The sequence below is a fragment of the Pristiophorus japonicus genome, chromosome 17 (genome assembly GCF_044704955.1).
Source record: "Pristiophorus japonicus isolate sPriJap1 chromosome 17, sPriJap1.hap1, whole genome shotgun sequence".
Lineage (NCBI taxonomy): Eukaryota > Metazoa > Chordata > Chondrichthyes > Pristiophoridae > Pristiophorus > Pristiophorus japonicus.
The window spans coordinates 36209313-36225297 of NC_091993.1; the positions used below are offsets into that span (position 1 = coordinate 36209313).

Sequence of the window (15985 nt, forward strand, 5' to 3'; positions counted from 1 at the left end):
GCTATTGAGGGAGTGCAGCGAAGATTCACCAGACTGATTTCCGGGATGGCTGGACTGTCATATGAGGAGAGACTGGATCAACTGGGCCTTTATTCACTGGAGTTTAGAAGGATGAGAGGGGATCTCATAGAAACGTATAAGATTTTGATAGGACTGGACAGGTTAGATGCAGGAAGAATGTTCCCAATGTTGGGGAAGTCCAGAACCAGGGGACACAGTCTAAGGATAAGGCATAAGCCTTTCAGGACTGAGATGTGGAAAAACTTCTTCACTCAGAGAGTTGTTAACCTGTGGAATTCCCTACCGCAGAGAGTTGTTGAAGCCAGTTCATTAGATATATTCAAGAGGGAGTTAGATATGGCCCTTACGGCTAAGGGGATCAAGGGGTATGGAGAGAAAGCAGGAAAGGGGTACTGAGGGAATGATCAGCCATGATCTTATTGAATGGCAGTGCAGGCTCGAAGGGCCGAATGACCTACTCCTGCACCTATTTTCTATGTTTCTATGTTTCTATGTAAGGGAGTGCCCCCACCTTGGGTCTGTGTATAGTGCTGGGACTCTAAGCCATACAGATCTGGAAATATTCCAATTTCACATCCTGGTCTGCGTTAAATGAGCTGATCTGAGCCATGCCAGCAGCAAGAGGAAGATGCCATTCCAACTGGTCAATGCGTCTTCACCAAAGATTGAAGGGGGGAGGAATAGATATGCCAACCATGGATTGCACTTCTGATTACTATCGCCTGAGCCCCGACTGAACGTGTACACACTGGATGCAGCGAGATAGGATCTACTGTTGAACACCAGACTGATTCTTGGGATGTGGGGATTGTCTTATGAGGAGAGATTGCATAGACTAGACCTATATTCTCTAGAGTTTTTGAAGAATGAGAGGTGATCTCATTGAAACATGCAAAATTCTCACAGGGCTTGACAGAGTAGATGCAGGAAGGATGTTTCCTCTGGCTGATGAGTCTAGAACCAGGGGTCACAGTCTCAGAATAAAGGGGTCGGCCATTTAGGACCGAGATGAGGAAATACTTCTTCGCTCAGAGGGTGGTGAATCTGTGAATTCTCTGCCCCAGAGCGCTGTGGAAGCTCAGTCTTTGAGTATATTCAAGGCAGAGATCGATAGATTTATGGATATTATAGAAATCAAGGGACATGGGGATAGTGCAGGAAAGTGTTGAGGTAGAAGATCAGCCATGGTCTCATTAAATGGTGGAGCAGGCTCGAGGGGTTGAATGGCCTACTCCTGTTCCTAATTCTTATGTTCTTATGTCGTCGGCCTTCAATATCCTTTTTCCAAGATTATTCCTGAAAAACATGGGCAGATGGGTAAGGTATGAAAGTGCCCAAAGAACCTTACCCTGCACTAGGTTGGCCAACTCTGATTGGATGTATTGCTGGAGGTTCCATCACATGACCTCCTGCCTCCAACAACCCCGCCCCCGCACTCCCGTCATTGGTCGCCTGACATGCCCAGCCGCGCAGTGCATCGTGTTCCCATATTCATTGAGAAGTGAACAGACACTTTTGTCGTGCGATTGGATGTTTTGTGACTCTCAGTCAAACAGCCTTTTAATTAAAAAGCATGATTGTGTTTGTTTTTAAATGCCCCGATGATCTTTCTCCCAGATGTTGCTCGTAGCAGTCTCCTTGACATTAATTTTCAATTCCTGGAGACGCCAGGATAATCCTGGAGGGTTGACAACCCCTACCCTGCACAAGGCACCACCTACAGGACACAATGTGTAAGAGAAGAAAATAGCAGATTCCAGAAAGAATTTCAAGGAGTTATTACAGTTGATTTGTACATCGATCAATGAGTCATCTGACTGCAATTCAGCTTTGGAGGGAAGGCAACAAGCAGCTGTTGAAGTTTCATTTCTGAGTTGAGTGACCTCAGGTGTATTATAACTCACCTCAACATGCTCAGCCTGCCCAAGTACCTTGTAGCCCTTTTAAATGTCAACAAAAACAAAATCAAAAGGTTTTACTTAATGCTATGATTTAATGCATACGCCTAGTCACTTGACCTGAATTGTGAAATGAGGTACTTTATTCGATTGTACCCTGATCATACAGCAGATTTCAGTTCTTAACAAACAATAACTCCACCTCACAGTCAACAAGCTCCCCGCTGGAGTGGAACTAAACTACAGAACCAGTGGGAAGCTGTTTAACCTTCGCCGCCTCCAGGCCAGGTCCAAGATCACCCCAACCTCTGTCGTTGAGCTGCAGTACGTGGACAACGCCTGCGTCTGCGCATATTCTGAGGTTGAACTGCAGGATATAGTCGATGTATTCACCGAGGCATATGAAAGCATGGGCCTTATGCTTAACATCTGTAAGACAAAGGTCCTCCACCAGCCTGTCCTCGCCGCACAGCACTGCCCCCCAGTCATCAAGATTCACGGCGCGGCCCTCGGCAACGTGGACGACTTCCCATACCTCGGGAGCCTTTTATCAACAAAGGCAGACATTGATGTGGAGACTGACCAGTAGTGAGTCATCTGACCTAGATACAGTTTAAAAACAGGTAGCTCGTGCAGAGCACAGAGTGCAGCAGCAGAGAGTGGGATTTGTGAGTTTGGTAAGTGGGTGAGTTTTAAGGGTTATTCTCTTTAAATCATTTGGAGGCTGGAGTAAATTGTTAGTGGCAATTGCCCGCAGCTTCTAAGTAAGTAGCAGTTTAATTTAAAGGGGAAAAGTTAAATGGTTGGGAATCTTTCAGGTTTAGGCCGAGAAAAACAAGGTAGCTCTCCAGTAAGAGGCAATTAGCAACTAGTTAAAACCAGTTCTGTAAACAACTGACCAATAGTGAGTCATCTGACCTAGATACAGTTTAAAAACAGGCAGCTCGTGCAGAGCACGGAGTGCAGCAGCAGAGAGTGGGATTCGTGAGTTTGGTAAGTGGGTGAGTTTGGGCAAGTGGGGGTGGCAGGTGCTGTTTTGTCTTGTTTTTCCCACCAGTGCTGACAGTAGGGCAGCTGAAAAGGAGTGCGAGAGTAGGAGAAGGGGGCCCAGAGACCAGCCCAACCAGCTGCAGACAAAGATAGAGGGGTGCGAAATCGAGAGGTGACGTCACAGCCAAGCTGGTAAGTGGTTGGCTGTTTGACTGATAAGTATGATTCTCTTTTAGACTGACTTTTAGATTGGTTTAATTGGCAGTGAACTACTAAGTAGTTGTTTGGTGTTTAAGTAAATTTTAGTAAGTAAATTAATTTAAGGGTTAAGTCATGGCAGGAGAGCTCGGACCCATGTCATGCTCCTCCTGTGCTATGTGGGAAATCAGGGACACTTCCAATGTCCCTGACTACAATGTGTGCGGGAAGTGTGTCCAGCTGCAGCTCCTGACAGACCGCATGATGGCACTGGAGCTGCGGATGGACTCACTCTGGAGCATGCGCGATGCTGAGAATGTTGTGGATAGCACATTTAGTGAGTTGGTCACACCGCAGGTAAGGGTTAGGACAGATAGTGAATGGGTGACCAAGAGACAAGGCAAGAGCAGGAAGGTAGTGCAGGAGTCCCCTGTGGTCATCTCCCTCCAAAACAGATATACCGTTTTGGATACTGTTGGGGGAGATGACTTACCAGGGGAAGGCACCAGCAGGCAGGTTCATGGCACCATGAGTGGCTCTGCTGCACAGAAGGGCGGGAGAAAGAGTGGGAGAGCTATAGTGATAGGGGACTCTATTTTAAGGGGAATAGATAGGAGTTTCTGCAGCCGCAACCGAGACTCAAGGATGGTATGTTGCCGCCCTGGTGCAAGGGTCAAGAATGTCTCGGAGCAGCTGCAGAGCATTCTGGAGAGGGAGGTGAACAGCCAGTTGTCGTGGTACATGTAGGTACCAATGATATAGGTAAGAAGTGGGGAGAGGTCCTACAAGCTGAATTTAGGGAGCTAGGAGTTAAATTAAAAAGTAGGACCTCAAAGGTAGTAATCACTGGATTGCTATCAGTGCCATGTGCCAATCAGAGCAGAGGGAGCAGGATAGCTAGAATAAATACGTGGCTTGAGCAGTGGTGCAAGAGGGAGGGATTCAAATTCCTGGGACATTGGAACCAGTTCTGGGGGAAGTGGGACCTGTACAAAAGAGACGGTCTGCACTTGGGCAGGAATGGAACTGATGTCCTGGGGGTAATATTTGCTAATTCAGTTTGGGAGTGTTTAAACTAATATGGCAGGGGGATGGGAACCTATGCAGCGAGGCAGGGCGAAGTAATATGGAGTCAGAAACAGATGGTAGAAAGGTAAAAAGCAATAGTGGAAGGCTGAGTAAACAAAGGCAAGAAACAAAAAGGGCCACACTACATCATAATTCTCAAAGGACAAAGGGTGTTAACAAGCCTGAAGGCATTGTGTCTTAATGCAAGGAGTATCCGTAATAAGGTGGATAAATTAACTGTGCAAATAGATGTTAACAGATATGATGTGATTGGGATTACAGAGATGTGGCTCCAGGATGATCAGGGCTGGGAACTCAACATCCATGGGTATTCAACATTCAGGAAGGATAGAATAAAAGGAAAAGGAGGTGGGGTAGCATTGCTGGTTAAAGAGGAGATTAATGCAATAGTTAGGAAGGACATTAGCTTGGATGATGTGGAATCTATATGGGTAGAGCTGCAGAACACCAAAGGGCAAAAAACGTTAGTGGGAGTTGTGTGCAGACGTCCAAACAGTAGTAGTGATGTTTGGGGAGGGCATCAAAAGGAAATTAGGGGTGCATGCAATAAAGGTGCAGCAGTTATCATGGGTTACTTTAATATGCATATAGATTGGGCTAACCAAACTGGAAGCAATACGATGGAGGAGGATTTCCTGGAGTGCATAAGGGATGGTTTTCTAGACCAATATGTCGAGGAACCAACTAGCGGGGAGAGAATCTCAGACTGGGTGTTGTGTAATGAGAGAGGATTAATTAGCAATCTCGTTGTGTGAGGCCCCTTGGGGAAGAGTGACCATAATATGGTGGAATTCTACATTAGGATGGAGAATGAAACAGTTAATTCAGAGACCATGGTCCAGAAATTAAAGAAGGTTAACTTTGAAGGTATGAGGCGTGAATTGGCTAGGATAGATTGGCGAATGATACTTAAGGGGTTGACAGTGGATGGGCAATGGCAGACATTTAGAGACCACATGGATGAACTACAACAATTGTACATCCCTGTCTGACGTAAAAATAAAAAAGGGAACGTGGCTCAACCGTGGCTATCAAGGGAAATCAGGGATAGTATTAAAGCCAAGGAAGTGGCATACAAATTGGCCAAAAATAGCAGTGAACCCGGGGACTGGGAGAAATTTAGAACTCAGCAGGGGAGGGCAAAGGGTTTGATTAGGGCAGGGAAAATAGAGTACGAGAGGAAGCTTGCAGGGAACATTAAGACGGACTGCAAAAGCTTCTATAGATATGTAAAGAGAAAAAGGTTAGTAAAGACAAATGTAAGTCCCCTGCAGTCAGAATCAGGGGAAGTCATAAAGGGGAACAAAGAAATGGCAGACCAATTGAACAAGTACTTTTGTTCGGTATTCACTAAGGAGAACACAAACAACCTTCCGGATATAAAAGGGGTCAGAGGGTCTCGTAAGGAGGAGGAACTGAGGGAAATCCTTATTAGATGGGAAATTGTGTTGGGGAAATTGATGGGATTGAAGGCAGATAAATGCCCAGGGCCTGATGGACTGCATCTCAGAGTACTTAAGGAGGTGGCCTTGGAAATAGCGGATGCATTGACAGTCATTTTCCAACATTCCAAAGACTCTGGATCAGTTACTATGGAGTGGAGGGTAGCCAATGTAACCCCACTTTTTAAAAGAGGAGGGAGAGAGAAAACAGGGAATTATAGACCGGTCAGCCTGACATCGGTAGTGAGTAAAATGATGGAATCAATTATTAAGGATGTCATAGCAGTGCATTTGGAAAGAGGTGACATGATAGGTCCAAGTCAGCATGGATTTGTGAAAGGGAAATCATGCTTGACAAATCTTCTGGAATTTTTTGAGGATGTTTCCAGTAGAGTGGACAAGGGAGAACCTTGATGTGGTGTATTTGGACTTTCAGAAGGCTTTCGACAAGGTCCCACACAAGAGATTAATGTGCAAAGTTAAAGCACATGGGATTGGGGGTAGTGTGCTGACCTGGATTGAGAACTGGTTGGCAGACAGGAAGCAAAGAGTAGGAGTAAATGGGTAGTTTTCAGAATGGCAGGCAGTGACTAGTGGGGTACCGCAAGGTTCTGTGCTGGGGCCCCAGCTGTTTACATTGTACATTAATGATTTAGACGAGGGGATTAAATGTAGTATCTCCAAATTTGCGGATGACACTAAGTTGGGTGGCAGTGTGAGCAGCGAGGAGGATGCTATGAGGCTGCAGAGTGACTTGGATAGGTTAGGTGAGTGGGCAAATGCATGGCAGATGAAGTATAATGTGGATAAATGTGAGGTTATCCACTTTGGTGGTAAAAACAGAGAGACAGACTACTATCTGAATGGTGACAGATTAGGAAAAGGGGAGGTGCAACGGGACCTGGGTGTCATGGTACATCAGTCATTGAAGGTTGGCATGCAGGTACAGCACGCGGTTAAGAAAGCAAATGGCATGTTGGCCTTCATAGCGAGGGGATTTGAGTACAGGGGCAGGGAGGTGTTACTACAGTTGTACAGGGCCTTGGTGAGGCCACACCTGGAGTACATTCTTGCTATTGAGGGAGTGCAGCGAAGATTCACCAGACTGATTCCCAGGATGGTGGGACTGACATATCAAGAAAGACTGGATCAACTGGGCTTGTATTCACTGGAGTTCAGAAGAATGAGTGGGGATCTCATAGAAATGTTTAAAATAGGTGCAGGAGCAGGCCATTCAGCCCTTCTAGCCTGCACCGCCATTCAATGAGTTCATGGCTGAACATGAAACTTCAGTACCCACTTTCTGCTTTCACGCCATACCCCTTGATCCCCCGAGTAGTAAGGACTTCATCTAACTCCCTTTTGAATATATTTAGTGAATTGGCCTCAACTACTTCCTGTGGTAGAGAATTCCACAGGTTCACCACTCTCTGGGTGAAGAAGTTTCTCCTTATCTCGGTCCTAAATGGCTTACCCCTTATCTTTAGATTGTGACCCCTGGTTCTGGACTTCCCCAACATTGGGAACATTCTTCCTGCATCCAACCTGTCCAAACCCGTCAGAATTTTAAACGTTTCTATGAGGTCCCCTCTCACTCTTCTGAACTCCAGTGAATACAAGCCCAGTTGATCCAGTCTTTCTTGATAGGTCAGTCCCACCATCCCGGGAATCAGTCTGGTGAATCTTCGCTGCACTCCCTCAATAGCAAGAATGTCCTTCCTCAAGTTAGGAGACCAAAACTGTACACAATACTCCAGGTGTGGCCTCACCAAGGCCCTGTACAACTGTAGCAACACCTCCCTGCCCCTGTACTCAAATCCCCTCGCTATGAAGGCCAACATGCCATTTGCTTTCTTAACCGCCTGCTGTACCTGCATGCCAACCTTCAATGACTGATGTACCATGACACCCAGGTCTCGTTGCACCTTCCCTTTTCCTAATCTGTCACCATTCAGATAATAGTCTGTCTCTCTTTTTTACCACCAAAGTGGATAACCTCACATTTATCCACATTATACTTCATCTGCCACGCATTTGCCCACTCACCTAACCTATCCAAGTCACTCTGCAGCCTCATAGCATCCTCCTCGCAGCTCACACTGCCACCCAACTTAGTGTCATCTGCAAATTTGGAGATACTACATTTAATCCCCTCGTCTAAATCATTAATGTACAATGTAAACAGCTGGGGCCCCAGCACAAAACCCTGCGGTACCCCAATAGTCACTGCCTGCCATTCCGAAAAGTACCCATTTACTCCTACTCTTTGCTTCCTGTCTGCCAACCAGTTCTCAATCCACGTCAGCACACTACCCCCAATCCCATGTGCTTTAACTTTGCACATTAATCTGCTGTGTGGGACCTTGTCGAAAGCCTTCTGAAAGTCCAAATATACCACATCAACTGGTACTCCTTTGTCCACTTTATTGGAAACATCCTCAAAAAATTCCAGAAGATTTGTCAAGCATGATCTCCCTTTCACAAATCCATGCTGATTTGGACCTATCATGTCACCATTTTCCAAATGCGCTGCTATGACATCCTTAATAATTGATTCCATCATTTTACCCACTACTGAGGTCAGGCTGACCGGTCTATAATTCCCTGCTTTCTCTCTCCCTCCTTTTTTAAAAAGTGGGGTTACATTGGCTACCCTCCACTCGATAGGAACTGATCCAGAGTCAATGGAATGTTGGAAAATGACTGTCAATGCATCCGCTATTTCCAAGGCCACCTCCTTAAGTACTCTGAGATGCAGTCCATCAGGCCCTGGGGATTTATCGGCCTTCAATCCCATCAATTTCCCCAACACAATTTCCCGACTAATAAAGATTTCCCTCAGTTCCTCCTCCTTAATAGACCCTCTGGCCACTTTTATATCCGGAAGTTTGTTTGTGTCCTCCTTAGTGAATACTGAACCAAAGTACTTGTTCAATTGGTCTGCCATTTCTTTGTTCCCCGTTATGACTTCCCCTGATTTTGACTGCAGGGGACCTACGTTTGTCTTTACTAACCTTTTTCTCTTTACATACCTATAGAAACTTTTGCAATCCGCCTTAATGTTCCCTCAAGCTTCTTCTCGTACTCCATTTTCCCTGCCCTAATCAAACCCTTTGTCCTCCTCTGCTGAGTTCTAAATTTCTCCCAGTCCCCAGGTTCGCTGCTATTTCTGGCCAATTTGTATGCCATTTCCTTGGCTTTAATACTATCCCTGATTTCCCTAGATAGCCACGGTTGAGCCACCTTCCCTTTTTTATTTTTACGCCAGACAGGAATGTACAATTGTTGTAATTCATCCATGCGGTCTCTAAATGTCTGCCATTGCCCATCCACAGTCAACCCCTTAAGTATCATTAGCCAATCTATCTTAGCCAATTCATGCCTCATACCTTCAAAGTTACCCTTCTTTAAGTTCTGGACCATGGTCTCTGAATTAACTGTTTCGTTCTCCATCCTAATGCAGAATTCCACCATATTATGGTCACTGTTCCCCAAGGGGCCTCGCACAATGAGATTGCTAATTAATCCTCTCTCATTACACAACACCCAGTCTAAGATGGCCTCCCCCCTAGTTGGTTCCTCGACATATTGGTCTAGAAAACCATCCCTTATGCATTCCAGGAAATCCTCCTCCACCGTATTGCTTCCAGTTTGGCTAGCCCAATCTATGTGCATATTAAAGTCACCCATTATAACTGCTGCACCTTTATTGCATGCACTCCTAATTTCCTGTTTGATGCCCTCCCCAACATCACTACTACTGTTTGGAGGTCTGTACACAACTCCCACTAACGATTTTTGCCCTTTAGTGTTCTGCAGCTCTACCCATATAGATTCCACATCATCCAAGCTAATGTCTTTCCTAACCATTGCATTAATCTCCTCTTTAACCAGCAATGCTACCCCACCTCCTTTTCCTTTTATTCTATCCTTCCTGAATGTTGAATACCCCTGGATGTTGAGTTCCCAGCCCTGATCATCCTGGAGCCACGTCTCCGTAATGCCAATCACATCATATTTGTTAACATCTATTTGCACAGTTAATTCATCCACCTTATTGCAGATACTCCTTGCATTAAGACACAAAGCCTTCAGGCTTGCTTTTTTAACACCCTTTGTCCTTCTAGAATTTTGCTGTACAGTGGCCCTTTTTGTTCTTTGCCTTGGGTTTCTCTGCCCTCCACTTTTCCTCATCTCCTTTCTGTCTTTTGCTTTTGCCTCATTTTTGTCTCCCTCTGTCTCCCTGCATAGGTTCCCATCCCCCTGCAATATTAGTTTAACTCCTCCCCAACAGCACTAGCAAACACTCCCCCTAGGACATTGGTTCCGGACCTGCCCAGGTGCAGACCGTCCGGTTTGTACTGGTCCCACCTCCCCCAGAACCGGTTCCAATGCCCCAAGAATTTGAATCCCTCCCTGCTGCACCACTGCTCAAGCCATGTATTCATCTGCGCTATCCTGTGATTCCTACTCTGACTAGCACGTAGCACTGGTAGCAATCCCGAGATTACTACTTTTGAGGTCCTACTTTTTAATTTAGCTCCTAGCTCCTTAAATTCTTTTCGTAGGACCTCATCCCTTTTTTTACCTATGTCGTTGGTACCAATGTGCACCACGACAACTGGCTGTTCTCCCTCCCATTTCAGAATGTCCTGCACCCGCTCCGAGACATCCTTGACCCTTGCACCAGGGAGGCAACATACCATCCTGGAGTCTCGGTTGCGTCCGCAGAAACGCCTATCTATTCCCCTCACCATCGAATCCCCTATGACTATCGCGCTCCCACTCTTTTTCCTGACAGGTTAGATGCAGGACGAATGTTCCCAATGTTGGGAAAGTCCAGAACCAGTGGTCACAGTCTAAGGATAAGGGGTAAGCCATTTAGGACCGAGATGAGGAGAAACTTCTTCACCCAGAGCGTGGTGAATCTGTGGCATTCTCTACCACAGAAAGTTGTTGAGGCCAATTCACTAAATATATTCAAAAAAGAGTTAGATGTAGTCCTTACTACTAGGGGGATCAAGGGGTATGGCGAGAAAGCAGGAATGGGGTACTGAAGTTGCATGTTCAGCCATGAACTCATTGAATTGCGGTGCAGGCTCGAAGGGCCGAATGGCCTACTCCTGCACCTATTTTTTATGTTTCTATGTTTCTATTCGACATCGCCTCCAGTGTGCCAGTGCAGCCTTTGGCCACCTGAGGAAAAGAGTGTTCGAAGACCAGGCCCTCAAATCTACCACCAAGCTCATGGTCTACAGGGCTGTTGTAATACCCGCCCTCCTGTCTGGTTCAGAGGCATGGACGATGTACAGAAATTAACTAACCATTCTCCATTTCCCCCAGTCCCTTTTCTTCCCTTCCGGTAGTTGCTTGAGCACTGCTGGGGCTGCAATTCTCCGGTACCTTTATGTCTGAGCCTATCCGATCATAAAGATTTGCATTTATATTGTGCCTTTCACATCCTCAGGACCACCCATAGTGCTTTACAGCCAATGAAGTATGTTTAAAGTGTCGTCACTGCTGTAATGTAGGAAACGTGGCTGCCAATTTGCACACAGCAAGGTCCTAGCAAACAGCAATCTTTTTTTAGTTGAGGGATAAATACAGGAATCTGGGGAGACCTGTCCTGCTCTTCTTCAAAATAGTGCCATGGGATCTTTTACGTCTACCAGAGGCACCCGATGGGGCCTCAGTTTAACCTCCCACCTGAAAGATGGCACCTCCGATAGTGTAACACACCCTCAGAATTGCACTGGAGTGTCAGCCTCGATATTCTGCTCAAGTCTCTGATGTGGATCTTGAATGCACTTTCATGTAAAAATGATTAGATAATATTCAGGACCAGGGACCTAGACTGATTCTTCTCCTTTGCACAAGGACACTGAAGCCACCTGCAGTACTCCCTTGGCTATGACCATTCAAGACGAGGAACCAAACCGTTGACCTTCTGGCCTTTTATTAAACCATGAGGCACAATTGAGAAAACAGTCAGTACACGGTTTTAATTGCCATGCAACAATGTAATGTCAACATTCAAAAATGCAACCGACCAATGACATAAATCCTATCGTCGACAGTAATGCAATGGCTGAATTGAAATGTCATTTTACACAATTCTTAGACTGGGAGAATGAAAGAATCTGCATGTTACAAGTAAAAAGAGTTTTTAAAAGAGCAGCGACTTTGCAAACCAGTCTCGCTGTTGCATGTGACCTTACTTGAACATTTTTGCCTGGAGTGTTTTTCATGCACAGTCCAAATCAGAGTCCAAATCACGATGTTAATATTTTCATGCAGATTATATATCTGACCTGAATTGTGGAGGAGAAGGGAAACAAAGAAAGCTTTGTTACTGGACAAATTACAGCTTAATATATCCATCTATCTTCTGCAATCACAAGTTCTGTTAACAATATATATTTGGATGACACTCCTTGTTGAAAAAAAAGTTAATAGCTACTGTAGGTAGACAGTTCACACGAACACGGGCCACAGAGTCTCTCAACTTCCACAGTGCGGAATTCTTGCTGGGCAGGTGGTTGTAATTATAATCAGTTCTTGAAGCCACTTTAAAGGTTCATTTGGTTATTTTCATGCGTTTCATTTCCACATTTATGTGCACTTTCTTGGCTTCAATGTAAACTGTGGAATGTTAGTGATATTTAACATGCCAGGACATTGGTTTTTGATGTCTTAATAAGAGGATTTTTGTCAAATTTCCCCTCTTGTGTTGTTTAGATGTTACAGTTTGAGGATCCCAATGCTTGCAGAATTGAGACAAACCATGCTGGGAGAGGAACTACATTTCAAAAATGTCAAAACTGAATGTGCATCTCATCACTCACAGGTAACATAGCTGCAGTAAAACTGTTGCACAACTAAGAGAGAGAGAAGTACTTCTTTCTCCGTTCCTCCAGTGAGGTATCTTGCAGCACTCTCGACCCACGTTAATGGCTTAATGCACAATAGTAAGCAAGCTACAACCAACTTTCACCACGGCCGTTGCTAACTGGTCACCATGTCGTTAAATTAGAAAAAAAAATTACATTGATGGAAACAGATGTAGAACATTTAAGAGTAGTTTTATAGTGTACATTTAATAGTTTAGCAGGACAAATAAAGTACAAGCGAGACAAATTCAAAATACGACAACATGCATTTAATGTAGTAAAATGTCCCAAGGCGCTTCACAGGATCGTAATCAGGCAAAAATTGACACTGAGTAAAAAAGGAGACATTAGGAAAGGTGACCATAAGTTTGGTCAAAGAGGTAGGCTTTAAGGCGTGTCTTAAAGGAGCAGAGAGGTGGAGAGGTTGGGAAGGGAATTCCAGAGCTCAGGGCTTAGACCGCTGACGACATGGCTGCACATAGTGATGTGAAGGAATTGGGCAACATAAGAACATAGCAAATAGGAGCAGGAGTAGGCCACCTGACCCCTCGAGCCTGCTCCGTCACTTAGTAAGATCATGGCTGATCTGATCATGGACTCAGCTCCACTTCCCTGCCCGCTCCCCATAACCCTTTATTCCCTTATTGCTCAAAAATCTGTTTATCTCCACCTTAAATATATTCAATGACCCAGCCTCCACAGCGCTCTGGGGCAGAGAATGCCACAGATTTACAACCTTCTGAGAGAAGAAATTTCTCATCTCAGTTTTAAAGGGGCGGCCCCTTATTCTGAGACTATGTCCCCTAGTTTTAGTTTCCCCTATGAGTGGAAATGCCTTCTCTGCATCCACCTTGTTGAGCCCCCTCATTATCTTATATGTTTCAATAAGATCACCTCTCATTCTTCTGAATTCCAATGAGTATAGGCCCAACCTACTCAACCTATCTTCATAAGTCAACCCCCTCATCTCCGGGATCAACCTAGTGAACCTTTTCTGAACAGCCTCCAATGCAAGTATATCCTTCCTTAAAAACGGAGACCAAAACTCAGGTGTACTCCAGGTGTGGCCTCACCAATACTCTGTACAGTTGTAGCAGGACCTCTCTGCTTTTATACTCCATCCCCCTTGCAATAAAGGCCAACATTCCATTTGCCTTCCTGATCACTTGCTGTACCTGCATACTAACCTTTTGTGTTTCATGCACAAGTACCCCCAGGTCCCTCCATTTAAATTATAATTTGATTTTCTATTTTTTCTGCCAAAGTGGATAACCTCATAGTTTGCCACATTATACTCCGTCTGCCAAATGTTTGCCCACTCACTTAGCCTGTCTATATCCCTTTGCAAATTTTGTGTGTTCTCCTCACAATTTGCTTTCCCACCCATCTTTGTATCATCAGCAAACTTGAGGGGATGCACAAGAGGCCAGAGTTGGAAGAACATAGAGATTTCGGAGGGTCGTAGGGCTGGAGGAGGTTACAGGGATAGGGAGGGGAGAGGCCGTGGCGGGATTTGAACACAAGGACGAGAATTTTAACATTGAAGCATTGGTGGATTCGAGCCAACGTAGGTCAACTAGCACAGTGATGATGGGTGAACAAGACTCAGTGTGAGTTAGGATACAGGCAGCAGAGTTTTCGATGAGCTCCGGTTTATGGAGGGTGGTAGATGGAAGGCAGACAGGAGAACATTGGAATAGACAGGTCTTGAGGTAGCAAAAGTATGGATCAGTAGCAGATGGGCTGAGGCAGGGGCGGTGACGGGATGTGACAGAGGTGGAAGTCGGAGGTCTTGGTGATGGAAAGGATATGGCGTCAGAAGGTCAGCTCAGGGTCAAAAAGGAGGCAAGGTTATGAACAGTCTGGTTCAGTCTGAGACAATGGCCAGGGAGGGGTATAGAACCAGTGGCGAGGGAATGGAATCTGTGGTGGGGTCTGAAGACAATGTTTCATTTAAATTCAGTTTTTCATTATAAGTAAAAGATGCAGGAGAAATGAAGAATAACATTTTAATAAATCATCTGTAGAAATGGTTTAAGCATTGGTTTATTCTTTACTGAAGTGCCACCACAGTGGAACATTTTTGATGCCACCATACATCAAAAGTTGTAATATCACATTTAAATATAAATATTGAAATATGCACTCGGCTGAATACACAAGTACTGAAACCAAGAAATGACAACAAGGCGTGCCAGTAACAGTGTTTTAATTGCAAAACTTGCTGAGTTTCCAAGTCTCAGCCTACGTGAGTATCTTTGGTAAAGTCACGACACAATGTGAGAAGGCATCGGGGCCGATTTCAGTTTGTGGCGGGTTTGGGGTGGGCGGGAGGGAAACTCCCGAGGAGAGTTCAGCGTGAGCCCCATTTTAACACCTGGGCCTCATTTAAATACTGCACCGAATCTGATGGGAGTGAGATCAGGGCCAGTAGGGGTGAGCGGAAATTGGGAGGGGAGCCTGAGGGCGCCGGGAACCCAAGTGAATGGTCGCCAGTAGGGGGTTAGTGCTGGCGGTGGATTGATAGCGGATGCCGGCGCTTGGAGGGAGAGGCAAGGTCGGGGCTGGGGAGGCCCGAGTACTCCTTGTGGGGCCTGATGAAGCCCCCCTGCTTCTCCGGCCTACAAGGAATTCTCCGAAATATTAAAATTGACATGCTTACCTTGGCCTCTTCTGACCACTCCACTGATTCATGGCGGGTCCTGCTGTCAAATGTGGTCTAATTTTAGCCTCCTGAATTTAAAAAATTTAAATTGGAGTCGCGGCTTGATGACATCAATGTAAAGTAGGCCCCCACCTGTCTGGAGTGGGCAGGCCTCCTGTGTGCCTGTTTTGAGGCGAGTTAAGATGAAAGAGTGCTGGGAACGTGACACAACCCCTCCTGCCATCTTAACCCCTCACCCACACTGTTCTTGCCATGCTGGGTGGTGGGGAACAGCATAAAACAATCTCAACGTGTAGAACCTTTCTATTATATCAGAGATATAAAATCTTGGATAAGTTTACATTAATTATAACTGACCAGAGACAAGGATGGGGCCTGCAAGATCAGAGTATAAAATAGGAAGTTATTAAATCTCTGACAATATAATATTGAACCTTATACCAACTTCAGCTTCTGGTTTATTTCTGAGAGAAGAGTCAGTCAGGCCTAGATGTATTTCAGCAAAATCTGAAACAAGTAATATTTCTTAGGTGTAATGTCAATTATGATTCTCTTATGAAAAGCATATTTCGAGTCCATGATTAGTAAGATTTACACAAAAGGCTTTGCTGCAAAAACTAATTTTAATGGGCGTTCAAATGGCTGTGTTTAAGTAAAAGTTTAATTATTAATCAGTTTTTTTTTCATTAAGAAAATATAGAACCCTTTCACATGAAAAAAGTGTCTCTTGCCAATGGAAACAAATTAATTTAAGCAAACGTCACTCAAGTTATGGGTCCAATAATAATGCAA

The 15985-nt window shown here is 45.0% G+C and overlaps 1 protein-coding gene across 1 annotated transcript in view; it reads right to left on the reverse strand.

Moving 5' to 3' along the window:
• Positions 1-11621: 11621 nt before the first annotated feature.
• The window catches only part of bnc1 (basonuclin zinc finger protein 1), a 107082-nt gene continuing 102718 nt past the window's right edge, over positions 11622-15985 (reverse strand). Inside the window, exon 6 of the mRNA XM_070858668.1 lies at positions 11622-11949. Coding sequence (XP_070714769.1) covers positions 11911-11949 — 39 coding nt within the window. The 3' untranslated portion in view covers positions 11622-11910. The remainder of the gene's footprint in view (positions 11950-15985) is intronic.